The sequence below is a fragment of the Tamandua tetradactyla genome, chromosome 7, assembly GCF_023851605.1.
Source record: "Tamandua tetradactyla isolate mTamTet1 chromosome 7, mTamTet1.pri, whole genome shotgun sequence".
Lineage (NCBI taxonomy): Eukaryota > Metazoa > Chordata > Mammalia > Pilosa > Myrmecophagidae > Tamandua > Tamandua tetradactyla.
In genome coordinates this window covers 24,577,388-24,604,918 of record NC_135333.1, presented here as the reverse complement: position 1 = coordinate 24,604,918, position 27,531 = coordinate 24,577,388, and the positions used below count along the sequence as shown (strand labels likewise).

Genomic DNA, 27,531 nt, shown 5'->3' with positions numbered 1-27,531 from the left:
TTGTGGGCCATATAGATCTTAATTGCAGGTGCTCAACTGTTCCATTGCCTGGGCAACTGGAGAAAATTCAGGCAGATGGCCTACAAGGAAATAGTGCAAGGAAATATTCTCAAGGAACACTCCTGCCCTATCTTGTCAATCACCCTTTTCCATGATGAGCCAAAGCAGAGCTGTCTCTGCTCTCTGATGCCCTCAGGGTGATCATATCGGTCTCCTCCCCTCCCCCACCTGAGATATGCCACATGCAAGTATGGAAGCCTCAGTGCATTCCTGAGGCCCCCACCATCTGTCATGATGTCATTTCCTTCTTTGCTCATTGCTAGAGTTTCCACTTGACATTGACAGTACCTTGCCCCAGTTCCTTCTTGCAAGGATTACTTCATTGCCACATTCTTTATGCTGAGCCTCTCCCGCTTGACAGCTCCCATTTGTCATTAGTTACAGCGTTTCCTGGACCCCAGAGAGGGGGGGTTTGGGTCAGTCCTCAGTTTAGAATGTCCGCCCTACCCCAACCTTTCATCCTCCTCTGTGGCCCACTTCCTGCCCTGCTCTCAGGCCTTTCTGCTTGCTGCTGCTGGAATGTCATCGTTTCTTGGACCTCAGCAGACAGAGCCAGCAAAGGTGTATAGCTAGCCCAACCCATGCATACAAACCTATCTATAATTATTTCTATATACATCCCTTTATGTCTATTTTAAGCTGAAAAGGAGTTCATATTGATGTCTCCAATTTTCACCCATCGTCACATGGTTCCTTTTAGCTCCCCGCACCCTTGCTTATCTAAAATCTCCCCCTCCAACAGGAGAAACCTGGCTTTCACTACCCACCATCCACCACCCATTTACCTATTTGTTCGATCCCAGTATACTGAAACTATTTCAATACAGTTTCAAGTACAGAAGTGTTAGCCTGTAACCCCTTGGAGAACCACTTCAACAACCATAGTTCTGTTCTTAGGTACAGTTCCTTTTGTCTTTAGTCTTATGGTTTCCACTCATTTCCAAACTTACTTAGGTCAGCGCCTTTGCCCCCACTTCCTTCAATGAGGTTATGTTACACATTTGTAATATAAGAAGTTTCCTTTCTCATAGTCTACCTTCCATCCTGCATTCCAGTGGCTACATCACATTCAGGATGGTCCATCCATTTCCCCAGATTGGCTAAGGGCTCTGCCATGTTTCAGAGCTTGGAGTTTGTCAGATATGGTTTGGGCCCTACCTCTGTCACTTACAAATTTTTGCCTCAAACAAGTGATTTACGCCTCAGTTTGTTTGTCTATCAAGTGGAGATAATAATAATAATAATAATGCCCATCTTATTAGGTTTTATGAGACTGAGTAAAAGGAGCCAATGCTTTTAAAGGCCTTAGACCTATGTCTCAGGCATAGAAAGCACTGATTAAATATCAGGTTTTACTACCATTATCTATTGGAAGAAAAGCAATCTGGTTTGTACTCCTGCCACTTCTGTCCCTCGGATTGTCTTCTCTTCTTGACCCCAGTTTCTAAAAAACAATAATAGCACCCAAGCGCTAAGAAATTTGTGGGAATATTTCCTTTAATCCACACAACATCTTATCAGGAGGGTACCATAGTTATTCCCATTTTACCAAATAAGGAAATACTCAAAGGTGAGGACACTTGCCCATGGTTATAGAGCTAGTAAACACTGGAACCAAGATTCAAACTCACATCTGTATGACCCAAGTCACTCTCTTCCCTTCTCTTACAGCATCAGATCTCACCATGCCAAACCCTACCTGTCTTTTAATGTATATCTCAATGACCACATTCTTGGCTCCATTAATTTACTGCAGTTTCTTCTTTGCATCCCCAGAGTTCTTCACTCCTTACGGATGTTGCTAACCCAACCATGCCTTGACTCTAGGTTTTGGCTCACCCACCTTTCTAAGTAGTGCGCAGCCTGAGAATAGTCATTTTTGCATACTCAGACTAGTCAAGTGTCCAGGGCATAGGGGCACCCAGTGAGTTGTGGCCTCATTGAATTGAGTTGAGTTGATCTGAAGCAAACTGAGCTGACATGGAGTTTATCAACGTCACTACACCCGTTGGCTCCTACTGGTTGCCTGCTCTTCTCAGCATCACTCCTTAGATAGGTTTTATTTTATCTTTTCATAGGACAGGTTTTTGTGGCAGTTCTTTTCACCTGGTTCACTCTTTAATTTCAACTGCATGCCTTCCCTTGCCCATAAAACAAATAGTACTGCCTCTACCACTTTGTTTAAACTTGTTCAGACTTTGCTGAGTCCAGATGTGTCACTGGGCCTTAGTGTATCTGGATTCTATGCCAGTACACCCCAGTAGATTGTTATTGGGCATTTATTATGTGCTGGACACTGGCGGTACAGAGATTTGTCAAACACATCTCCTGCCTCAGGGGCTGCCACTCCATTAAGGAAGATGGGACTCTTCAAAGCAGTCATTACAAGTGAAACGAGTGTTGCTAAACCTTAGTGTAGGTGCAATGTAGGTACCTTTCTCTTGTTGGGGAAGGAAGGCAGTGAGGAAGCCAAATTTCAGGTGAAACTGGAAGCATGAGTAGGACCTAGGGAGGCAAAGATGGAGACAAAAGCTTTATTGAGAAAAGAGAAGAATGCATGTAGAGGCCTCATCAGAGACAAGAGCCACGGGTATGAAGCTGGTCGTCGCTGGAGCAGAAAGGGCAGGGGAAAAGAGAAGGGCAGTGAGGCAGGCACAGTCCAGAAGGCCTCTCAGCTCTTCCCTGTGTAAAAGTAACCAGTTTACTTCTCTCCATGGATCATTTTTCCTATACTTTGGGGCCCTCAAAAAATTTCAGAATTACCAAGGACCAAGTTCTTCTCAACAACAGCAACGCAAAGTTTGGGGGATTTCATATGATGGTTTAGGCTTTGTTGTTGCTGTTTAATTTTTTTTATTTCAAAGGTGACTGAGAAAAAGAGACATAACAGAAAAATGAATATACCTAAGAATATGTGCCATTATGGGAGCCAGCTATTTGAATTAAGTCCCATAACAGACAAAGCAAAGAAGGACAGTAGATCAATAATAGGCATCTCTAATATTCTGGTTGTATTCTTTACCCTGATACAGGAGAACTTCTATCTCTGGGAACTGGAAGGCCAACACAGGCTCAGCCATGCTAGAGCAGGTGGCCATGACAGAGAGGTAAGAGACAAAGGAGGTTCGGAGAGAAGCACTAGCCATGGAAAGGTGGGGTGAGGGATACAATAAGGAACCCTGCAAGGAATGCCACCTCATTCCCTGTCCAGTGCCTCACCATCCACTTTCCTAGATATGATCTCCTTTTCTTCCCATAGCAACTGTGCAAGGTCAACATTATAATAACCCCATTTTACAGATGGGAGAAGAAAGTCGAGAGAGTGCAAGTAACTTGTCCAGAGCCAACAGAGTTGAGAGGAGAACTCTGATGTCTTGAATACATATCAGGAGTCTTTCCAGCCTTGCCCGGCTAACTTTGGGGAGGGAGCAGGAAGCCTGACAGCTGCATGGAAGCATCCTTATTAGAGCACCAGAGGTACAGGAGAGTCCTCTCCTCTCTTAGACTTATTTCTATCTCAATATGAGTATGGAGAGGCTGATTTTCCATGCACGTGGCTGGCTAACAGTTCCATTCCAGGCTCCAACAAACGAAGGATATAAGCTAAGGCCCCCCTCCCTCAGGTCTGTCCCCCTTTAAACAATGGGGTGTGCCATCCTTACCTGAAAAAGGGCCAGTACCTACTCCTAGGACCAGAAATACACACATTCTTTCCTGCGTGCCCAGTGACCTCACTGGTATAAGAGGACAGAGAATGGGCTTTGTGGTCAGAAAGTTCTTTTTAGTAAACATTTATTGAGTGTCTACTATACGCCATGAAATACTGAGCATTAAAGAGGCCAGGGTGAAAGGATTCAATCCTTCCCTCTGAGAATTCTGTATCAGTTGCAAGTGTTAGGAACACAAAGGCCATTGGTTTGAACACAAACGGGGATCTATTAGCTCACATCACTGAAAACTCCAGAGACACAGCTTCAGTTAGGACTTTAGGACTCGCCCTCTGTCCACCTCTTGGCTCAGCTTTCTTTTATGTTGGCTTCATTCCTGCAGGCTCTCTCACACTGGTGGCCCATTGTGGCTACATACTCTGACGGTCAAGTCCAGCAGAATGAAAGCTTCTCTTCCCCAACCATTTCAACCAATGCTAGAATTGAGTCACTTCCACTCTGGCCTGACTTAGGTCACGTGCCCATCCCTGAACCAATCACTGTGGTCCAGGTAGATGCCATCCTTTGATTGGATGGATCTATTGCACATCTCCACCCCTGGAGGTCCAGGTGGGACCATGCCATTATAGTAACAATGACTGAGAGATTTCACGGCAAGGAATATGAGAAAGCCTTAAGTGGAAGGGAAATTAGACGCTGTGGCTAAAAGGACAAGCAGCCATTCCAGGTTCCAACAAACGAAGGATATAAAGAAATAATTAGAGTGCAATGTGGTAATGTTCAGATGTAAGTGAGCCCTGGGCACAGAGAAGGAGCATCCAACACAGACTAGGGAGCAGTGAAGTCAAAGAAGGCTTCCTGAAGGAGGCACCACCAAATTCAAGTCTTAAAGAAAGAGCAGGCATGGAGAGACACTGGTGTTTGTTCATTCCTTCATTACTTTGTCAATTATTTGACAAGCACCAATTGGAAGCTAGTTATTGAGAAAGTCTCTGGGGATAGAGTGGCAAACAAAATGGAAATAGTTTATGCCTTCCTGGAACTTCCAGTTGAGGGACTCTAAGCTGAGGAAGCAGCATGAACAAAAGTTGGTGGCCCTGCCACTTTCTTGCTGTGTGACATCTTCGGCAAAGTGTCTGTTGCAATTCCTTGGGTTCTGTAAATAGACCCTGGGCCTGACACCCTCCACCCAGCTCACCTGTGCCAGGTAACATGACCCCTGGGCTAAAAAATAACACTGTGGCTTGGCTGGAGGGGAGAGTGAGCTCCATGTTCTCCAGCCTCCCTACACTGCTCCAACCGTGGAGCTCCTTCCTTGGCCCTGGATTGCCTGTGCTCCACGGCAGCACAACCAGTAGGTGCCACAGGAGTTTGTGGTTTGAAAAAAACTACTGGAAAGCAGTTGCCCCTGGACCTAGTTCCCGGCTTCAGTCTTCCATGACAAATAAACCTAATTTATGAGTGCGGCTCAGCCTATAGCTGACCCTAAGCTGGAGTATCTCACAAGTTAGCCACTAATGCCAAAGAAAAATCCGGGGTGGGGGTGTGGCTTAGCGCTTCAGGGATCTGGGCTCATCCCAAATGTGTTTGCATATCACAATCACACAGGACATTTTTAAAAATTATGCAGATTATTGTAACCTAGAGTGGGGCCCAAAAAAGCGGGCTGCTTTGTTTGTGAGTTTGTTCATTTAATTCTCCAGGTGATTCTGATACACACCCAGATTCAGATCTAGGTCTTCCCATTTTACAGATAAGGAAACTGAGGCTACAAGAGGCAGAGGCTCACCCAAAATTATTCAGGAAGTCAATATAACAAGAACCCAGTCCCCTGGTCTCCTGGGCTGAGAGAGAACAGGCCATGATACCTTCAGAACAAGGGGAAGGGTGGCTTTCTTGGACTCTGGAATCAGACAGGATCTGGGTTTGAAAACTGGCATAGTCATTTATTAACTGCTCTGAGTCTCGGTTTCCTCGTCAGTAAAATGGGTCAAAACCTTCTTGATAGAGTTGCAGGGATTAGAGAAAATGAGGAGTAAAGCTGCGTGCAGGATGCTGGCACCTCGTAGGGGCTCCGTGGGTATGAGTTTCCAACCCTCCTTTTATTTCTATCATCTCACATGCTCCTGGACTGGAACAGGGGGTCTGGGTAATCCCAGCTCTATTACTGTCTTGCTGTGTGACTCCGGCAAGTTGCTGTCCTTCTCTAGACCTCAAGTCGGCATTGGTGGATAAGATGAGAGAATTGGTCATAAGACCACTTCAGGCCTGATGGCTCCTAATTCCAGGCTGTAAAAGCTCAGAGACACAAATAGATCTCAGAGCAGGCGTGCCCCGTGTGACCCCGGAGAGCAGGCAGAGAAGGAAAAACAGGGACACAAAGTCCCCTGTGACTCCCAAATCCAGCTACCAAAGAGGAAGCCAAGTGCAGGCCGGGAAGATTTCTCCTGAGACAACCACCCCCTTGTTGCCGGGTTAAAGTCCAGCGTTGAGATCTTTCCCCTGCAAAGCAAACCGGCCTTGCAGCCATCAAGTGGCTGGAAAGGGAACAAAAGCCACGGGGTCCGGAGGGCCAGGCCCCCCGGCCAGGCGGGAGCAGTCTGCCAGGCTCCCCTGCCTTCCCGCTCCAGGCTGGATGGAGAAAGCACCCTTTGTCCCCCGCTGGCTCTTGTCTGGCCCGGGTCCTGGGGCTGGGAGGGTGGCCTGGGAGGGCCTTCTGGAGCCCTTCAAGCAGCTTTCCCAAGGGAAAAGGGCTGTGGGGGCAGCCAGGTGTCTGGGATGGGTCCTAATGGAGACTCCCCACTCCTGAGGGACGGAAATGGGGGAAGAGGGGAGGGAGTATACAAGATGTCTCTCAGTTCTCAGTCCTTCTCTCCCTCATCCTTCCTAGCTCCCTTGTTTGTTCCACTTCTATTTTCTCTCTTACTATCCAGGTCTCTCCATCTCTCCCACTGCCTCTCTGTCTCCCTCTTGTCTCAGTCTTTCAGTGTGTCTCTCTCCATCTCTGTCTGGTATGTATGTGTCATATTTTCTCTCTGTTCCTTTCCTTGTTTTTTTTTTCTTCTGTGTGTGTTACTCTGTGTCCTTCCTTGTCTCTGCCTCTCCCTCCCTCCCCTTCCCCTTCCCCATCTACCCCTACCCTATGCTCACTGTCTGTCTATCCATCACTACAGGTACAGGTTGTGGGTGGACAGCTGCTCAGAAATGTTCGGCGGCCTGGACATCTGTGCTGTCAAAGCTGTCCACAGCAAGGATGGCCGAGATTACATCATCGAGGTAAGGATGGAGGGATAGGTCCTGCCAGCCTGGTCCGGCTCCCAGGCAGACATGCCAAGTGGAGGGAATCCAAGCTGTGAACTCCAGCAGTGGCCAGCTGTGTCCCAGCTCATGGCCTAGGCACACATGGTCCAGGCCTGGAGGCTTCTCACTGCCTGCCCCCACCGACCTCTTCATCCTCACTCTGGCTTGCATCTAAAACCTTCAGGCATCCTGGAGCCACCACAACTGCCAGGGGGCTCTAAACTGGGCCTCCGGAATGCAAGGTGGCAACGTTTGGTGACTTTCCCCAACCTGTGGGTCCAAGAGTAGGACAAAAACATCAGGCCAAGAGTCAGCAACATTCTGTTCAACTGGGCCTCTTAAATTTCTTCCCTCATGTCCAATTGTGTAAAATGGGCACACTCCCCTCGTTGCCATTCAGAAAGTCCATCATTTTTTCATTCAACAAACATATATTTAGTAGCTCCCCTGGGCCAGGCATGGTTGTGGGGAATACAACCACGAATGAGACAGACGCGGAATTTGCAGACTGGCAAGGAAGAAGAAAGATGGTCAAGCACTGGCAGGGCATTAAAAGTTAGGGAACAGGACATAGTCATGCCAGGGTGTGAACTGAGGGAAACATGAGGTGATACAACTGTAAGAGAGACAGACTCGCAGAGGAAATTGTTCCCATGACCTGTCCCTGAACCCCAGGCCTCCCACAGGCCTACAACCCACTACTCTCCTCAAAAACCGTCTCCCGTGTGTCTCCCACATTCCCGCAATCCTCCTCACCCAACCCCTCCACTGCGTCCCCTTTGAGTTTCTCCAAATCCCACAATCCCCTTCTCTCCTCCATGACTCCTCCCTTTCCGCTCATGCTCCCACAATCCTCCTCACCCAACCCCCTCCACCACGCCCCCTTTGAGCTTCTCCCAATCCCACAATCCCCCTCTCTCCTCTATGACTCCTCCCTTTTCTCTTACAGTCCCACAATCCTCCTCACCCAACCCCCTCCACCACGCCCCCTTTGTGCTTCTCTCAATCCCACAATCCCCCTCTCTCCTCCATGACTTGTCCCTTTTCTCTCATGGTCCCACAGTCCTCGTGGCCCCCCACAACCCCCCTTCCTGCCTCACCCCTACCTCATGGCTCGCCCACTACTTTTTCCCAACAGTGTCCCTCCGGCCTCATAGTTCTCCCTTCTCTCCTCAACTTCACGTCTCCAGTCCCACACTTCAGCTCCCTCTTTCTGTGACCTTAGCCTCAAACCACAGCCGAGGGATGATGCTGACCCAAGGCCAAGACACGTGAGAGAGAGCCCTGCGGCTGCCCCCTCCCCAGGGTGTGGGCGGCTAATGGGAAGCACATGGCTGGGTGGCCACAAGAGCCAGCCAGGCCTCCAGTCCCTGGTGTCTGTCCTGCTCCCCAGGGACCCAGTCACACCACGGGTGCACAGCTCTGCTTGTCTCCACTGGCTATGCCAGGAAGGCATTCCCACCCATGCCCAGGGAGGGTCCTCCCGTCAGGAACGTGGGCGGGGAGAGTCCAGGATGGATAGTCTCTTGAACTCTCCTCAGAAAGTTCACTCAAATCCCTTGGGATGAGATGCATCTATATTTGTAGACCCAGCCCTACCCCGGAAAAGAGCTCTCCATTCAAGCTCAGGAATCGCTTTCCCTCTGGCTGCCAGCTTATCTGAAGTTCCGCATTAGCCCCTTTGCAGGAGAGACATGGAAGGGCCGGGAGCAAAATGACTGACCTCTCACACTTGCCTTAGTGCCAGTCAGACCACTTGCTGGAGAAGCCAGTTTCCCCACCCTCCTGAGAGGGACTTGGGAGCTTCAGACCACAGGGGAGCCCAGGGCCATCCTGTTAGGAGCCCCAGGTCTCCTGAGACCCCAGCCTGACCCACCTGTCTCTGCACCTCCTCAGGGAGACAACCAGATGTGAACCCCACTTCTGCACATACGTACTCGTTCGTTTGTTCATTTCTGAGCCCTTCCTCTGGGCTCCAGATCTTGAGCTAGGTGATGGGGAAACAACAGTGAGCATGACGGCTGGAAGGTGCTTCTGGAAATTCCATTCTGGGAAGGTGGCAGGCAGTCAGCAGATCAAGGGAGGTTGGCCTGCTCCCTGGACTCCCTCCCCTGTCCCCTTTTAGGAAAGCCCTTCTCCCCTGCATTAGCATTATCTCTCCCCATGAATTCCAGAGGCTTCCGTGTCTCCAAGGCCTACGCTAGGATCTAATGGGTGAGTATATGAGTGCTTAGGGAATGCTCCATGTGAAAAGGAAAGAGAAAGAAGGAAAAAAGGGCTGTCAGTGGGTTCCATAGAAGAACTGTAAGTGGAATGTCAGGACATTTGTATACATTTGCTAAAGGAATCTATTTTCCCTTTTTGATGTATAGGAAAGCAATATCCAGCATCATGTCTACCCTCTAGGATGCTTCAGAAGGCCTTCTGGGGCCATGCAGGGACCCCAAGATCTAATTTTGAAAACTGGTTTAGGTTTGTACCTTGAAGCACCAGTGGGCCTGCTAGAGTGGCTCCACCAACCAGGTTCAAGAGAACAGATTTCACTCGGTGTACAGACGTGATGTCAGAGCATGGACCCCAGAGTAAGAAAGAGCTGGGTTCGAGTCCCCGCTCTGCCACCAGCTGAGCTCAGTTTGTTCATCTCTAAGCTGGGGCTCGCAGCACACACATCTCATAGGACTAACTGAGTTCATGCAGCCAAAGCACCTGGCAGAGAGGAAGTGCTCATAGTACTAGGTACCACCTATTTAGTGAGTGCTCACTATGTGTCAGGCAAGGCACTTGCCCCAATAGAGAAGTAGAATGACTTCTCGAGGTCACGTAGGGAATAAGATTTGGGTTCAATCATGCATGTTAAGGTTTGAATCCAGGTACAAGCACTTCTTTGGGAATTATGTCTGGTCGTTCTGACTCCTCGTTCAGTGCTCCCCTTATTAAAAAAAATTACCTCTCTGAATTTCCTCAACTTCCGCTCGTAGGAAGAAAAAAATCCATATCCAGGCTCCCTGCCTCCAGAGAGTCAGAGGAGAGGGTCAGGGATGAAAGGCTTTTCACATTTTAAAAAAAAGAGTAAAATGAGTGTGTTTGTACATTGAAAAACAAGAAAACAACTTCTCAGAAATGGTCCAGAAAAAATAAATAAACAAATAGATGGCTTTTCAGATGTTTTTCTCCTCCTCAAAATATTGCAGTGTTCTTTCTCTTGCTTTGGGGTTTGGATTGGGGCAAGGGGAGATGGGGAGCGTGTTACCAGGAACATAAAAGGTGTTTTTTCCTAGTAAAGGAAACCAAACAAACAAACAAACAAACAGAGGAGATCCAAAAATACTGCTCTCCTCAGCCTCCAGTGTGGTGAGGATGGAAAATTTGTGTGAAATGTTTGGTGAAGACCCTCACCGTGAAATGCTCAGGGCAAAGACCCCTGAACTTGCTCCCTCTGACCTGTCAAAGGAATGGCATTGCTCACTGGAAAAAAACGTTTCCCCTGGGAAGACCGGAGTGTCCATTTCCTTTGTCTGTGTCCGCCGTGGGGATTCCAAAATCCCCCGACCTCGGGTTCCTCGTGGTGGCTATTTTTTACTTCAAGAGCGTAGGAAACAGAAACCAGAACAGAAACGGATGGGCAGGGTCAGAGGCAGAGAGGGCTGGGAGGGCGTAGAAAGCTCGCGTACCTTTGGAACAGACCCCACAGTTAACAACAATTCAGCTGACGTTGACTGAGGGCCTGTGCCGGGTGCCGGGGTCCCAGGATGTCCTAGACCCAGGCCCAGCCTCAGCTGGAGGACGTTGTCCAGGATCTTGCTAGAATCAGCATTCACATCCTTAAGTTTTCTTTTCAGCTTCCAACCACAGTGGGTGCTATAGACTCACAGACCCCCTACAGGCCCCATCTGGAAAGACCTTAGCAGTTGCCCAGACCCCTCCATTTGCAGTTGAGTTGGGAGAAAAAAAAAGAAGGGGGTGGGGGGACCCTAAAGGAAAAGTGCTCGAGATTCACAGCAAGATTGCAGCAAAACCTAGGCTTTGAACCCAGGTATCCTCTTCCCAGTTTTTGCCACAGGAAACTGTTTTGTCCTTGGTTAGAGTTAGCCGGATGAAATGGAAAGGCTTGCTGGCAATGTGCCCTTGAACGTGCCGCTTCTTTCACCCTCAGTTTCCTCATCATTAAAATGATGATAATAGCACCTGCCTCACAGGCCTATTCTGAGGCTTGTATGAGATTATCCACATTCAATGCTTAATGCATAGTAAGTGCTCAAAAATATATAGCACTTATTAAGATCCCTGTCATATGTATGAGCAGGGCTTATTGCAAGGACCGCTCATTCCTCCCCTCGACAGGTATTTATTTACTGAGAGCTGCCCCGGGGCCCTGACCTCAGGGGTTCAAACTCTAGGGAGAGAGACAAGTAAGGAGGAGGTGACAGCACTGGGGGGAAGCCCTCCACTGGGGCAGGCCAAGTGAGGACTACGGGAATAGAGACAAGAGGCAGCTCGCAGAGGGGGCTTCCCAGAGGAAGGGCTCGCTAGGTGGTCCCTGGGGGCTGAGAAGGAGTTAGCCAGGTAAAGACTGGGCAGAGGGAATGACAGGGACAAGACCTGGATGAGAGAGGGACTAGTGAGTCCAGGGCCTGGGGAAAGAGAAGAGAAGAGAGTGGGTTTGAGGGGGGTGGCGCTGGTGAGCAGTTGGGTCCTTCAGGGGGCCGGAGAGAGAGGGCCGGAGTGCCTGCCCCTCAGGTCCACGGGCCCGCCGGGTCCACCCCCGCTTCAGGACCTCCGATCGCTGCCCATGCCCGGGAGTTCCCTGGATGGGCAGCCTATGTGAAATAGGTCAAGTCCCTTCCCACCCTTGGGCCTCAGTTTCCCCGTCTGTAAAAAAAGAAAAGAAAACAAGATGGGCTTCTACAGCCTCCCAGGCCCCCTCCCCAGATAATTGCTTCCTGAGAGAAACAGCCCGGCTCCCTGCAGAATGGGTTTTGCCCCAGGCGTGTGTTCTGCTCGGGCCCTGGAGAACAGGCCTTTCCTCTTCCCTCCTCTCTCTGAATCCTGGGTCAACTCCAGGCCATGTCATTTTTTGTCATAATTGAGCCCCCACCTTCACCGTTTCCGGCTTTGTGGAAAGCCTTGACCTTGGGCCAAAGGAGAAAGGGCCAGCCCTGACCCCGGGCGGGGGCCAGGGTGGGAAAGGAGGGGGTGGAGACCGGCTCCCCAAAGAAAAGTGCACAAAAGGTCAGTAAAGTCTCCCCCGGCTGTCGGGTGCACTGCCGTAGCTCAGCAAATGTAGGCTGAATAGAGCTTGAGCCGCTGGAGTGGATTTGGATTGCACTGAAGGGAACTGGAAGTCTCCCAGGGGCCAGGTCCCAGCTGGAGGTGCTGGGCTGGGTGGTTTGCCGTGGAGAACATCGCCATCTAGTGGTCAACTCAGGCCTGAGCCAGCCCTCCAGGATGGGCTGCCCAGCTGCCGGGCTGCCCTGGCAGAGCGGTCCTTCAGCCCTCCTTTCACTCCCCGCAGGTGATGGACAGCTCGATGCCCCTGATTGGAGAGCACGTGGAAGAGGACAGACAGCTAATGGCCGACCTGGTCGTCTCCAAAATGAGCCAACTCCTGGTGCCAGGGGGCACAGTGTCCTCACCGCTGAGACCGTGGGTAGGATCCCTGGAAGCAAAGAAGACTCTGTAGCCCTAAGAAATGCCAAGCTCTCTAGGGATGGGGAGTCACTAGCCCCATGGGAGATACCCCCAGGCAGGAAGCACCCTGGGGAGAAAGCGACGGGGTCTGGGCAGAGGCTGGACGTAGGGGAGCAGGTCAGTATGGGAACCTGTGCAGGGACCCTTTCTGCCTCCACCACCCTAGAGAGCAAGACCTTGTCTCAACCGGACTTTGGATCTCTGTGGGAAGAGATTATTAACATAAGAAGTCAGTTGTCCCTTCTGTCCCCTCCATGCTGGGCCTGAGCTGTGTGTGAGTGTGTGTACACATACCCTTTGTGTGCTCCCAGGGCACTCATCAATGGACTGTTGTGTCTTCCGTTTCCCCATCCCCCAGGCTCCACAAGCTCCAGCTAGCTACCCCCCTCCACAGTCCCCACCATCGGGATTACCAGATAATTCTAAATAAATGCTAGCCCCCGCCTCCCAGCCTTCAGGAAATGCTCCCCACTTTCCCACGAAAGCGAATCTATAATACTAGCAGTCAGAAGAGTCGTTACCCTTGAGGGGTGGCTGCCGCTGAGGGGCACGGGGCTGCCTTCTGGGACACTGGAAATGGGCTTTGTCTTGTTCGGAGCGGTGGTTACACAAATGTGGGAGAACTAAAAGTCCATTACTCTGTGCGCTTAAGAGTTGTGTGCTTTTTGTGCAAGTTTTGCCTCAGTAAAAAACAAAAGAGCTTAAATTTTCCCCTATTCCCAGAAAGTAAATGGCTGTGGTGATCCCAGTGGGTTTTTTTTTTTTCTCTTCTTCTGCTCTAGGCTCCACAGACAAAGTCGGCAAAATCCCCAGGGCCCCAGCCTGGCCAGCCCCAGCCACGCCCATCCCCACAAGGTAGGACCCATGACAAACCGGAGAGAAGACTCCTCTCAGTGAGGCTATGGAAATGTATGCTGGGATACGTGTGGGATTTCCAGAAGGTGACCTGGAAAATCCATCATAAGACTTTATCCACAGGATATGTACCCCAACTTCACATGAGGAATGCAGAGGACTGTGAGGTTTGTCATCTCTTAAAGTCAAGGAAAGAGGCAGAGAAGACAGTAGGTAGATTTATTAAGTACCTAAAAGCTGCCAGCTACTGTGCTAGCACTTCTTCACCCGGTTTCTCATTTTAACCCCTCAACTGTTCTACAGTGAAAGTGTCAGTGTTTCCTTTTTACAGAGGTGCAAGTTGGGGCTTGAAAAGTTGTTTGCCCAAGGAGACACAAAAAGAAATGGCAAGTTTACAAGTCTGGCCCTTCAGACCTTCTAGAAAGTGTCTAAGTTTCTTAGCCACCTGATGATACCTTATAAATGTATGAACCAACTAGCTACAGTGAGAAAGAAAGCAAGAATATATGCTTTCTCCCATTTGGGACGTTATATTTGGCCTTGCCAATTGAAATCCTTCCTCAAAAAACATTCCAACATTCCTATGTAAATACCATCGTTTATTAGAGAATGGATTAACAATTGATAAGAATATGAGAAGAAATCATGGCAATCATTTAAGTAACTTTCTCACTGCATGTCAGCTGCTAGGGTGTTCTTGTGGGCTTCAGGGACAATCCATCCTGCCTCCTCTCCTGGAATCAGAAGGTTTCTGGGCTTCTCTCCTGCCTGCTTCGAGGCTGCAGAGCAGCTTTTCATCAAGAAACCACAGCAGGCAGTTTCACTGCAATCTTTTAAAGATCACCTTTTAAAAATTGCCAGAAAGGTTATTATTATTATGCCATGGCATTTCCAATCACTTTTTATTATTTTTTTTTTTTGCAATTGAGAAATCTTCACACTCATACAGCCAATCAGTGGCTCACAATATCATCACGTAGTTGTGTGTCATCACCATGATCACTTTTAGAACATTTGGATCACTCCAGAAAAAGAAATAAAAAAGAAAAACTCATACATCCCATACTCCTTACCCCTCCCCTACATCAACCTCTAGTATTTCAATCTACCCCCTTAGAGAGAGAGGTCACATCTGAGCAACAAAAGAGGTCCTCTGGGGGTGACTCTTTGGCACAATCATAAGCAGGCTTAGCTTCTCCTTTGCAGAAATAAGGTTCATAGGAGCGAACCCCAAGATCAAGTGGGTTGTCCCCACTGCTCATGAGAATATCAGAAATTCCCCAGATGGGAAAGTTTAACATTTCCTCCTTCCTCACCAGAATCCAAAGGAACTCTGCTAACACCCTTTTATTCTCTGCTCAAATCACTGTGTGATGCATCGGGGTATCACACCAACCTGTACAAACCAACAAGATCTCCCACCCTATTCAAGATTCCATGTAACCATGGTGTTCAAGTAAACTGACCACACAAGTTAAATTAAATAATATGCTACTCAAAATGTAAATTTTGCACCAAATAAACATCTCTCCCTTTAGTCTCATTCAGAAGTTTAACTTTTTTTTTTTTTTTAGAGAGAGAGGGAGGAAGGGAAGGAAAGACAGAGAGAAGGAAGGAAGGGAGGAAGAAAGGGAAACATCTTTAAACATTTTCTTGTTTTATTGTATTTTGTTTGTTTGTTTGTTTTTTACATGGGCTGGGGCCGGGAATCGAACCGAGGTCCTCCGGCATGGCAGGCAAGCACTTTGCCCGCTGAGCCACCGCGGCCCGCCCAGAAGTTTAACTTTTAAAATATGGACCGTATCATCCTTCACCCTGTATTCTGATTATCAGCTTCATTCACATCTCTAGTCAAAGTCTGTTCACTTTTCAACTTTTTTTTAACAGTTGCAGTATAGGGTAATGCTGACTTTCAATAGCTTCAGAGCTCTGACTCTGAGTCTCAGATGTCACATAAACATCTGGGAACGACCAGGTTATACACAAATAGCTCAGTATCTCCAAATTTAGAAATACCAATTACTTTTCTTAAAGTAATGGATTCATTGCCTCTTTGGAAAACTGGCCCTTGACACTTAAAGGCTTTTTCTTCCACAGGTCTCAGATAAAATGCCCCATCCATCTTTTTTGTGTTTGCTTCTCCTCCTGGAAAAGCATAAAGTATTTAAGAAAAGGCACATTTGCATTACTGTATAAGACTGTGGATGAACGATCATTACTATTTTTCTTCGGACAGATGTGCTTGTGCTTGAATCCAGTCCCGTGTCTCACTATGTTTGCAGTCTTAGGCAAGTTTCATTGTTTCTCTGGGCCTCGGTTTCTCAATGATAAAGGAGGAAAACAGCAGTTGTTATGTTTAGTCATTGAGAGGTGTCCGTGAGATGATGCATGTGAAGCAGTTAGCAAGGTGCCTGGGTCAGAGGTGGTACTTAGTAGGTCTTAACTCTTACTGTTAAAACTTACTATTGAGCTGTGTGTTATGAATACTTATGATACATGTGTCAGTCTCATGGTTATTATAGTTAGCCCCACTGCCCTCCAGCCTGGCAATGATTCTATAGTTATAAATTTTTAAAATCTATTATTCATTGCTCTTGCCAGTCTCCTAGACGTGCTCTGCCCTACCCCCTCCTTTCCCACTCTGCCCCAGGACTTACTTTTTTAAACACTTTTGAACAGAGCTTTCCTAAAACAGAGATCTACTGTATTCTGATTTCCTCTTCTGGCCCAAAGTAGAGACGTGCTTGACAAAGAGAGATTATTTTAAGCAACATGAGGCTAAACACACTTTTAGTGAATTGAAAAACAATCAATTCAAAACCAATTTATGTAATTAAAGAAAAATGCCTGCTGAATTAACATTCAAATTTAAAATAACAAGGCTAATTTTATAAAACAGTGCTTTTATTGAGTTCTTCCAAATAACAGGATCACATTATTAACTCATTTGCTAACTCACTGTTCATTTTCAACTCCGTAAAAATGACATTTTCCCTCAATGAATGTCATCATTTTTCACACCAATTCTGTGCCTAGGCAAAATTTTCTATATGTAAGTTAATGTTTTTTGCGTTGCTCAAGTAAAAACTGCCAAATTGTTTGCTTTGACAAGTAGCTGGAAGAAATAACCAGGATGTCTCTTGATGAATCCCAAGTATATAATAGGGACTCAAAAACTAGTTAATAAGTGAATGAACGAGTATTCAGATTTTGCAAGATACTATAGGTACAAGTAGAAAACAGGTATTTCCTTTGACCTGCAGTGGGATTAAAAAAACAAAAAAAGAAATGAACATTTCAAACTCAAGAGATTTTGCATAGGTATCTAGCTTCTATTGATAAAACAGAAGCTCTAGAAACACTAGGCCTGCGTTCCTACATAGCAGCTGCCCCTGCAACTCAGGATCAGCTGCCCCTAGAACAGGTAGGAACCCCCCCATTTGTCTCAGGCCCTAGTCTTCTCTATTGTACTCCCGTAGTCCATTGCCATTTCTTCATGCTTAAGTCTCTTTAGAGAGATAGTGCTCTGAACTCATGTTTTTATCTCAAGTGGGAAATTTTTAAAAACCAAATGATTTTTCCTACATCCCCCTGCTTTATTTTATGTATCTGCCTGGCCTTTTAGGTGTCTGAGTTTGAGATCAATGGGTCCTCCAATCTCCTGGGAACTGCAGTCAGGAAAGAGGTAAAGAATGAGTCAAAGCTATGCAGTCAGTTGCTAAATTGGTGCAACCTGGCAATAATTCTATAGTTGTGAAACTTAATCCAACTTAGAAAGTGTTCCCCAGGTTCATAATGTTCAAATTGGAAGGGATGTTTGATGTATAGTCCAACTTTCCTTATTTTACAAAAGAGGATCCAGAAGCCCAGAGAGAAGTGACTAGCCGAGGTCACAAAACAGTTGATGGCAATGCTGAGACGGGACCTAGGGCCCCTGGTGCCAGGGTGGAGCCAGGGCCAGCAGGCATGCAGTTCATGCTCTCTACCAGTGTGTCCAGTGAAGGACAGACAGAGTGGGGAGGTTGGGGCTGAAACCTAATCCTCAGGACCTGGCTCCAGCTAAGGACCTGGCTCAGAGCTGCTTTAACTGGAGGAAGGGCACCTTTTCTTAATTCACATAAAGAGATGGGTTTGAATCTTGGCTCTTCCCCTTGTTAGAAATGACACCTTGAGCAAGTCGCAGTATGTCCAAAATTCACTTTCCTTATAAAATCAAGGATGATGAAAATGCCTAATGCTCAGAGCTGTTGTAAGGATGTCCAGCCCAAGGCTGGGAGGTGACAGTGCTCAAAACAGGCTCATTGAGCTCAAAAGAGCTGAGGCCACATTGTTAAAGGGTTACAGAGGTAGGCTCCTGCACATTTTACCTCTCAGTCTCCTGACCTGTCTGAAGGGTCTGCCAGCAATTAGGTCCCAAAGGCGCGTGGTGAGATAACCGTGGTGTATTTTTCTGGAGCAGGCACATCCTAGAGGGAAGAGACCCAGCAAGCAAGCAGTCTGCTTTGACAAAATGCAACTCACGGTCAGCAGTCCTGGTACCATGATTTGAGGACAAGGAGATTGCACCTTTGCTTGCTTGAGACCTTAGAATTCCATTCAAAACCATATGGGGTGGCTAATGAGTCTCTATGCTCATGATCCCCTTTGAATGCAGGTGAAAGTATGTGAGCTCTGCACAGTGACAGTGACAAGCCAAAGATCCTGTTTGCTTTCAGTGGCCAGACCATGTAGTTATGACACCTTGTGTATGGCTCATGTTCTGCCTCTCTCTCATGAGAAGACCGGAATCTTCCCTGACAGCTTCTCTAGATCAAACAATGTATTTTTGAAAGTTCTTGGAAAAGAGTGCTATCCAAAAATAAGGTGGATTCTTTGCATTGTTTCAAAATTAATGCATCTTTAGTGTGGACACTTGGTGAGCAGAAAGAAGGGTGTCAAAATCACTCAAATCCCATTACTTCTCTACCCACTGTTTAATGCCTTGCTACCCAAAGTATGGTTTTCATCAGCATCACCTGGGATCCTGTTAGAAATGCAGAACTGCAGACCCCATTCCAGACCTACTGATCCAGGGCCTTTATTTTCCCCGTCTCCCCTGGTGACTGATACGCACGTTAAAGTCTGAGACATGCTGGTCTTAGTGTGTATCCTTCCAGTCTTCCTTTTCCACAGAGATTCACACATATATAGCAAACTGAAAACTGTGTGTACTGCTTTATAAGCTGCTTTTTTCATTTAGCAATCTGTATTTAGCATATGTTATCAACAATATCCCAAGTCATTTAATATTGTTTTACCACAGCCGATATAATGGCCACAGCATATTCCATTGTATGGAAATATCTTTAATGTTCCTAAGCAGTTCCCTAGGGTTGGGCATTTATATTGTTTTCAGTTTTTGCATTGTTATATATATTAAAAAAAAAAAGACTGTGATGAACATCCTTGAAGAGACATTGTTTGTGTACAACCATCTTTATCCTAAGGAAAAAAAAATCGACTCAATGTTTTTCTCCCTGTAGGGGGCCCTCGCCAAGCTCAGTCTCCTCAGCCCCCAAGATCTGGAAGCCCCTCCCAGCAGAGGCTCTCCCCACAAGGCCAGCAGCCTCTGAGCCCCCAGTCTGGATCCCCGCAGCAGCAGAGGTCACCAGGTTCCCCGCAGCTGTCCCGGGCACCCAGTGGCAGCTCACCAAACCAGGCCCCACTCACCTCACAGCCCCGACCCCCCGTGCAGGGCCGCGGCACCTCCCAACACAGTGAGGAGTCCAAGAAGCCAACGCCACCCCAGCCCCATCTCAAGTAAGTGCTGTGGGAATGGGGAAGGGTGTGGTGTGGAGAATGTGGGTAGAGCCGGCTGATTCGTGGGCAGGGACCCAGAGACAAAGGAAGATCCAGGGAGGCCTCACCCAGATTTTAAATAGATAGAAACAGACTTGAAAGATGGAACTTGGATGGATCCAGCCAGGTGAGAGTATAGATTAGACCTCACCATGCCCCTCCCTATGTACACACAGCAGTTATCTCTTGCTACATAACAAACCACCCCAAAACTCCATGCCTTAAGAAAGCAACCATTTATTTGTCCATAGTTTTATGGTTCAGTCATTTGTTTTGAGCTTGGCTCAGCTGGAAGGTTCTTCTGCTAGTCTCTCCTATAGGATTACCATAAAAAACACAAGATGCCCAGTTAAATTTTAATTTCAGGTGAACAGTGACTAACTTTGAGTGTAAGAATGCCCCTAATTTTTCACACAATATATTTATACTAATAATGTATTTGTTTTTATCTGAAATTCAAATTAACTGAGTGGCCTGTATTTTCATTTGCTAAATCTGTTAACCCTATTCTCCTGGATCACCCACACAGCTGTCGTCACCTGGTAGCTCAGCTGGGGCTAGATGGTCAAGGAGGACCTCACTCACTTAGCTGACTGTTGGTGCTAGAGGGAGAGTTGGGACTCTCTTTCATGGGGTCTCATCCCCCAGCAGACTAGGTCAGGGTTCCTCACATGGTAGATTGCATTACAAAAGGTTGACAGTAGAAGCTTTAAGGCTTCTTGAGGCCCAGCTTTGGAGTTCATGCAATGCCATTCCATCCCATGCTTTGGTCCAAAGCAAGTCAATGACCAACCCCAGACTCAAGAAGTAAGGAAACAGACCCATCTCTTGATAAGAGGAGCAGCAAAGACACCTTGCAAGGTTATTGTGATAGTTAAATGATGTATGTAAGGTGTCTAGCATCATGTGAGTGTTTGCCTAGTTTCCGGTCTTAATATCATTATTTTAAATGGGCTCACCCATCAGGCTTTCAGGCAGCCTCCAGGACTCATTTCCTCAGGGGCCTAGGCTTTGTCTTCCCAACCCCCCTTGCCTTTCTGTTTCAGCAAATCCCAGTCCTTGACTAACAGCCTCAGCACATCTGACACCTCCCAGCGCGGGACCCCAAATGAAGACGAGGCCAAGGCCGAAACCATCCGCAACCTGAGGAAGTCCTTCGCCAGCTTGTTCTCAGACTAACTCCATCCAGGCTGGGAGCGGGGAGTGCTTCATTACACTCTTGTCCTCTTGCCTCATCTTCCTTCTCAGCCTTGGTTCCCAATGGGAACAGAATGGAGGGCCTGAGAATATACTTTCTAAATACTTTTGATACAAGAATGGATTATGTATGTGTTCTCATTCTCCTTTCCCATGACATTCCAATGTTGTCCAATCAAGTGGTGGTCCTTTGAGAGCCCCCAGGTTCCTCAGAAGGGGGCCTTGAAAATAGGCACCACATCCTCCATCCACCCAGATGCTTGCTTCCCTGCCTCCAGTAACCAAGTGAAATGTTTATTTGTGGCTAGTTTTCACATTTCTTGTTAGTGTTTTGCTTGCCTTTGGGTGAAGACCCCTTCTAGGTCTTCCCCCACCCCCAACAAATGCAGACACTGTAGTTGGACCTCAGCAATACATGAGGCAATAATCTTTTGACAGTGTTTTGCAAACAAAAGGAGAAAAGCCCAGGAACCTGCCACTTATCCTTGTTAGTTCCATCCACCCTCAAGAGAGTTTCCCTCAAACCACGCAGATGAAGACCCCATCACACTGGGCCTTCATGGGATCTTGAGGAAAAGTGAGAGTAGAGCTTTTCAGAACACAACAGAATTGGATGGGAAACCTTGTAATGCAGCTCACAGGCAGTGTTCTTCAGAATTGGACAGTCAAGAACTGACCACAGGGCCTTTTAGGAATCTTTACTAGTTCTCAGAGGAAGATGCTGCCGATAGTTCAGGGCTCCTCCATGCATTCTGTTATACCACTGTATCTGGTCTCTCTGACTTCCCTCCAGAATGTTTCCTCCTCCAGGATATATGAGAAACCAGAGAGAGTCAATAGATCAATGGTGCAGGAAAGAAAGTTCAATGATAGCAATTTCTAGTTTAGCATTTCATAAACTGTGTACAGTAAGGCATTAGTAGGTTACTCATTACAAATTGTCCCATGGTCAGATATGTTTAGGAAATGTATTTATATTTCTCTTTCGGAGATTCACAGCACACATTATCTGTCAAAGTCTTTTGGAATTCCTGTGGTAAAGAAACCAGTTTTAACTTAGTTTAATCCATACTTATTGGACTAAATAATTTAACTGCAGAGCAGGAAAAAGTAGCCTTGACTCCCTTTCCAGTGCTCTTTCCACTACACTAGAATGCATTCACTAAAGATGGGGTTGAGGGGTATCCCAAATCACCTAGCACCTGGTGCTAGAAACATTGCAGGTGCCCAAACCATCCAGGAAGAGTCCAGGATGTTAAAACATAGCTATGGTTATTCCCTTCCTGCCCACTTTGAGATTTGAGGTATATTTTCCTTTCACCATTCACAGAGAAGAAAGGGGTCAAGAGAGGGAGAAAAGAAGGTAAAAATTGAAGTGTTCTTGGCCTGGAACAAATTCTAGACATGGCCAAGAAATGCAAATTTCTTGGTAGTCAGCTGAGCCCTATCCATTTCCAGGAGCATAAGAGAAGTCACCAACTTCTTAGTCCTCCAAGTACGACAGACTGGTGAGGTGGGGATAAGGCCAGAGACCCTCTCCTTCTGGGTGCATTGGGTCCCCTAGAACTCTTGACCTCAGCAGATCCTGCCTTCCAGTTGGCTTTCCAGTAAACTATTAGCTGGAGACTGGCATAGTACCAATGGTGCTAGCTTTATACCCAGCTCGTAGAGCTCCACTTGGCCTTTCAGGTTGTCCTCTTCTCTGGGCCAGCTTCCCACCATCATGATCAGAGTAGAATTAAGAAGAAGGAAAACCAGGCTAGTTCAGAAGTTTTTTAGATCTTGAATTCAGTAATAGGTAGCATCCGTGGCAACATAGAAATCAAATGGATCCATTTACCAATACCTTTGGGATCCATAAATGGGCAGCTGGGAATGTTGGTGGGCTTAGGCCTATTTGGCATTGACTGATCAGCAGCCATATAAAATAGGCACAGTGTGAGCTGAGGCATGAATCAGTGAGGACTGGTACTCTCTCTTGCACAAAAAGCAAAACCAAAAGAAAACACCACTCTACTCTATCTGCATGTTCTGCTGAGTTTAGTGTCTAGTCCCTGCTCGCATGGCTGGACCTCACTCTGCCCAGTCATCCATCTCCCTCCCTTTCGCTTGAACAGTGTGCTGCAGCAGAACTGGTACGACCAGGAGCCCAGAAAAATGAAGCTGCTGCTGAGCAGGTATCACCCTCAGCACATTCTGGTTCCTGAGCTAATGCTTCTCTCATGACAATGACAGTTGGGGTTGCCTCATAGTAGGAACTCAGGTCTCTGCCCCCAGAAGTCAACTATAAGAGTCAAATACAGGGATTTACAGGATTTGATGTTTATTTCTTCCTCTTAAAAAAACAAAACAAAACTTCCTCCCATTACTCGAGTAGATCTTTCAAAGAAATAATGCTGTGTGATACTCTGAATAAAAGGAAGAGAGAAAAATTCCAGGGCTTGGCGTAACACAATAAAGCCCACACGTTTTAGGCAGAGTAAGAACAGAAGAAACAACTGAAGCAAACATCACCTTTCTACGTTAGAGATTAAGATCAGTAGAAGAAGTCAAACACTCTCCCCCATTCTAGGATAGTAATAAAATACAGCACAAATCACACAGCCAAGTGATGTTAGGCTAGACAAACTTTCTCGAAGTATGGGTCCTAGGCCATATGAAGAGCTAGTTGCAAAGGCAGGTGAGGTCCCATTATGGACCAAAAGAATCGGAATTTCTGTTCCCAGCCCCAGAACCTTTATCTGTCCATTTCCTCTTCATATTGAAGTTAGACCAGCAGCCCTGAGCTGCAAGCTATATGGAAAAGCAGCTAGGGGAGAAATTAGTATTAGTCTGGATACATTCTATTCACCAACATAGCTAGGGACCCAATCCTTTGGTGAACAAAATTAGTAGCCCTATAAATAGTGACCACGTGGCCTAAATTTTCCCAATCTTCTGCATTCTGTCCCTGGTCCCTAGAAACTAGCTATTCCAGCCCAGGTCTTTTACCAAACCAGGCATCCTGATTTTTATAACCATGCACAAACTATATCTAGATCCATAATGTAACATTAGTTTGTAAGTAACAAATTTAAATAATTTTTCCCTTTGGTCTGTGTACATGTGGTTCTGTGGAGACCAAAAATCCCCCAAATTGACTGTTTTTTCACATAGGCTAGCCTACTTTCCCTCCAAAAATGTATTTTAATAACTGTAACATTTTGAAACAGGAAGGGGTGAAAAGGAAAGGCAGAATCTATATAGTTTCTGCAAGAGTATGTTTTGGTTTTTCCTTTGTTTTACAAGCTTGACCAGAAAAAGGGCTAGCATCTTCCCCCAGGCTGACTTGGTGAAAGTGAAACATATTTACTCATTTGATCTGTGCTAACCTGAAGCAGGCAACCTCAGTGGACACCCCAACCGGCCAAAGAAATCATCCTCCCAACAGCATGATAAAGTACTGTTGTACTCTAAATGTGAAATTAGCTTTCCAGGGAGCCTGGAATACACATATCCTTTCTCTTCCATTAATCCTCTAGGTTCTCTTCATTGCTACATTCTCTTCTAACCTTCTGTCCCTGTTGACAGAGTCCTTAGTTCTACCTTTCCAAAGGCAAGTCTTTGGGGGAATTATAGGCCTTCGCTCACATGGTAATAAAGGCAGCAGCACACCCCATGAAGTTGAACATCAACTACCGTCTGGAAGTTCTCATCAATTTCCCATGAAAGGAAGTCAAGGTTTCAGAATGGGAGTCAAGGTTTCAGAAAGCAAGCTGGTGTGATAGTGCAAGGGTGATGCGAGTTAAGCATGAGCATGTTGCTGGGCACAGAACAAGTGTTGAGGACATGTTTGAGGTTGGCCCTCCCAGAAAACTATGAAATTAATAAAATGTAAACAAAGCATTAAAATAAGACTGTGGGAGAAAGGCTGTTTTTCTAAGATGATCAGTATACGGATAGTGTTTGCCCAGGAACAAAGTTAAATCAGTGGAGAGATTAGTAAAATGATAGATAATTTAGAAAAGAAGGTGAAGAAAAGCTATGCCATGTTTTAGCCTTAAAAACCAAAAACATTCACTTTTCGGTGCCTGCCCGTGCAAAAAAAAACAAGAACAAATGGAATCCAAAAAGGAATGGGAGCGAATCCCAGGGGAATGAGGCCTCCTCCGTGGTGTGCATCTCCTGGGGTCCACCCAGGTGGGGCCTTATAGGCAGGTTGACTGCAAGGCTGCCACACCTGGGAACCAAAGAGACAAGTTGTCATTGTCAGCATCAGCCAGACAAGGTGGTAGTGAGCAGATCAGGATAATATCGAAGCTTTTAAAGCAAAGGCTCAGGACTAAGGGAAAGAAGTGGCATTCTATTTGAGTGCCATACCGACTGTTCCACCCAACAGAACACAACAGAGTTTTCCAGAGAACAGAGAGAGCCTCAGCGTGAGCCATGCCTCGGGCACACACAGTGTCCTTTCAGAACCCTTTCCCTCTCAGTACTGGAGAGCAGATTGACCTCTTTATTCAACTTTAAAAAGTGCTTTATTCAACTTCCTAAAACAGGTTGGTGGTTCATTTTGGGTTACACTTTTAGAATTGGTGAAAAGACGCAGATTAGAATCACAGTTTAAGCTAGTTAAGTCAGCCTGGCAAATCTAAGTGTAAACTGGAGAAATAGCTCATTGTCTAAGGGCACATTCACATGTATTTCCTACATTTGTCTTTATCCTATAGGTCAAGCTGGCTGGTCACAAATCGTACTGGGAAGTGTCAAGGGCTGTCCTAGACCCCTAGGCAATCACTGGTGAAATTGAGGGTTTCAGTCTAATATTTAGACTCTAATAGAAGGCAGCACATTTGGATTGGTTGGAGACAAACTGGAAGGTTAGGCAACAAGCAAGCCGATTCAGTTCATTTACCAAACACATGCATAAAGGGCACAGAGGCTCCCTTGTGTTTCCATTGCACAAAACATGCAGAAATCAAGGAGACATGGACACTTGGACTTTGTACTCAGACTCTCTTCATTGGCAGGCCAAGGGGAAAGGATGAAAATGGCTGGGAAATGTTTTTTTGGAATTAGTGAGGCATTCCTTTAAGAAAAACAATCTAAAATTAGACACTTCTAGAGTGGGTTTTTCTTTAATCCTTTAAAATCACTAAACTTTTCCTTATTTTTACACAGATTGATGCAAATTTTATTTTAATTTCCAAATTCTCGTATTTCAACTGTCTGCACTCTATGCCCTTTCAGAAACTAGAGAAGAAGCAAGTAACATTTCCTTGCCAACCCAATATTTCATTGGTCTTGACATGGAATAGCATAAAGAGCTAAAACCTATTGGGGAATCTTAGAATAGACATTTCTGTTAATTGTTAGTCAAGATTAAACTTTCATTTTATGTGACTTACATAATTACTTCCCAATAATCTGTGCGGCCTATCCAAAGGATAGGATAACCACGGTTATGTCTCATGCAGAAAACTGGGACCTGCCCAACTCCACTTAGAGGAGCAGAGAGAGGAATACATAGCTCCTTCAGAGTAAGAAAGAATTAGAGATATTAAGCTAAGTTAAGTGGTCTTAGGAATTGGAGAGAGCAAGAGTGAGAGGACAGAAATGCAACACTGGTTTTAATAGGGAATCACAAACTCTTATATTGGAAAGGAAGACCTCCCATGATTTCATTACCAGCCATGTCAAACCAGTAACTTTCACAGGGAAGGAAGAGCAAGCTCCTACTAATAAATAAGGGGCCACAGAAAGGTCTTAAAGCTATAAGCCAGTGATGTAGAACTTACCGAAATGCTTGCGATGACACTCTTACTTGCATTACAATATACCAAGGTGAATTCAGAAAATCATGCAGTGAATGGGCTATTGCTAAATCATGATTTTGTTCTCATTATACACCAGCAATACACAAAGGACAGTGGTCTCAGTCTATTGAAACGAACGCAGGATTTTATGAGCTTCTAGGTATAAATCCAGCTATTCAAGAGGAAAGACTTTGAGAGTTGTGTTTTTATGCATTTTTAATAAATTACTTTGAGAGGCCTATAAATTTAAGTATAGGGCACAAAGCCAGTATCCTAAACTGAGAGATTTGAGATGTCTGCCAGTAAGTGTGAAGTGAGGCTGAAAAAGTAGTTGTATGCAAGGGACACCAGCACCATTCGTGGACCTCTCAAGGACCATTTAAAAATGACTACATTAGGAAAACTCAGTTTTATAGTATTTGGTGCTTCTGGTCATCACGGAGCCCTCCCACTCCCATCACACACACACACAAGCACACAAAGTACAACCTCACATTACAATGCCACAAAGAAATGTACTGAACTAGAAGGTATTTGGATTCTTCAAAGCTTCAGAGTGATCCTTTAAAACTCAGACCCAAATAAAGCCATATGACATTAAGCGGACATTTATTTTTTAAAAAGGCTGTTCTGTAGCTCAGATAGTACAAAATATCACAGAAAGAAATGTCAGTAGCCCCAATCCTTTATCTATACATTAGGTTACTGAAGTGACAGGAATTCTGGAAAATCATACTGAGTTTTCTTCACTGTGATGGGAAAAAAACACTATGTGTAGCAAAAAAAAAAAAAAGTTTTCACTTATAGAGGCCTCAAAATGTTCTTGTAGCATATACTATTCCAAGCCATTTCCTCATATGCAAAGCAAATTTTTAAAAAGCAGGAAGGCATTGGCAATATTCCTAATATTTCCTACAGATACTAATAGTGTTTTATTCCTGCATTGTGACTCAGATTTTAATTTGTCACTATAGCATGTTTCTATACAATTGTTTGTGTGATGAATCATGTGTGTTTGACCTTATTTCTTGTAGTAAAAATAAATCTTGAATTTTACGTATTTCAAGTCTTAAAATCAACATGTTCTTCAAATAAGAGCTAGCTTTGAAGAACAAGTGTCTGACCAGCAC

The 27,531-nt window shown here is 46.0% G+C and overlaps 1 protein-coding gene across 1 annotated transcript in view; it reads left to right on the top strand.

Moving 5' to 3' along the window:
- Window positions 1–20,726, top strand: part of SYN3 (synapsin III) — a 437,285-nt gene extending 416,559 nt beyond the window's left edge. The window contains exons 8-13 of the mRNA XM_077168643.1: window positions 3,093–3,167; window positions 6,902–7,004; window positions 12,541–12,675; window positions 13,499–13,571; window positions 19,094–19,370; window positions 20,456–20,726. Coding sequence (XP_077024758.1) covers window positions 3,093–3,167; window positions 6,902–7,004; window positions 12,541–12,675; window positions 13,499–13,571; window positions 19,094–19,370; window positions 20,456–20,588 — 796 coding nt within the window. The 3' untranslated portion in view covers window positions 20,589–20,726. The remainder of the gene's footprint in view (window positions 1–3,092; window positions 3,168–6,901; window positions 7,005–12,540; window positions 12,676–13,498; window positions 13,572–19,093; window positions 19,371–20,455) is intronic.
- Window positions 20,727–27,531: the final 6,805 nt, after the last annotated feature.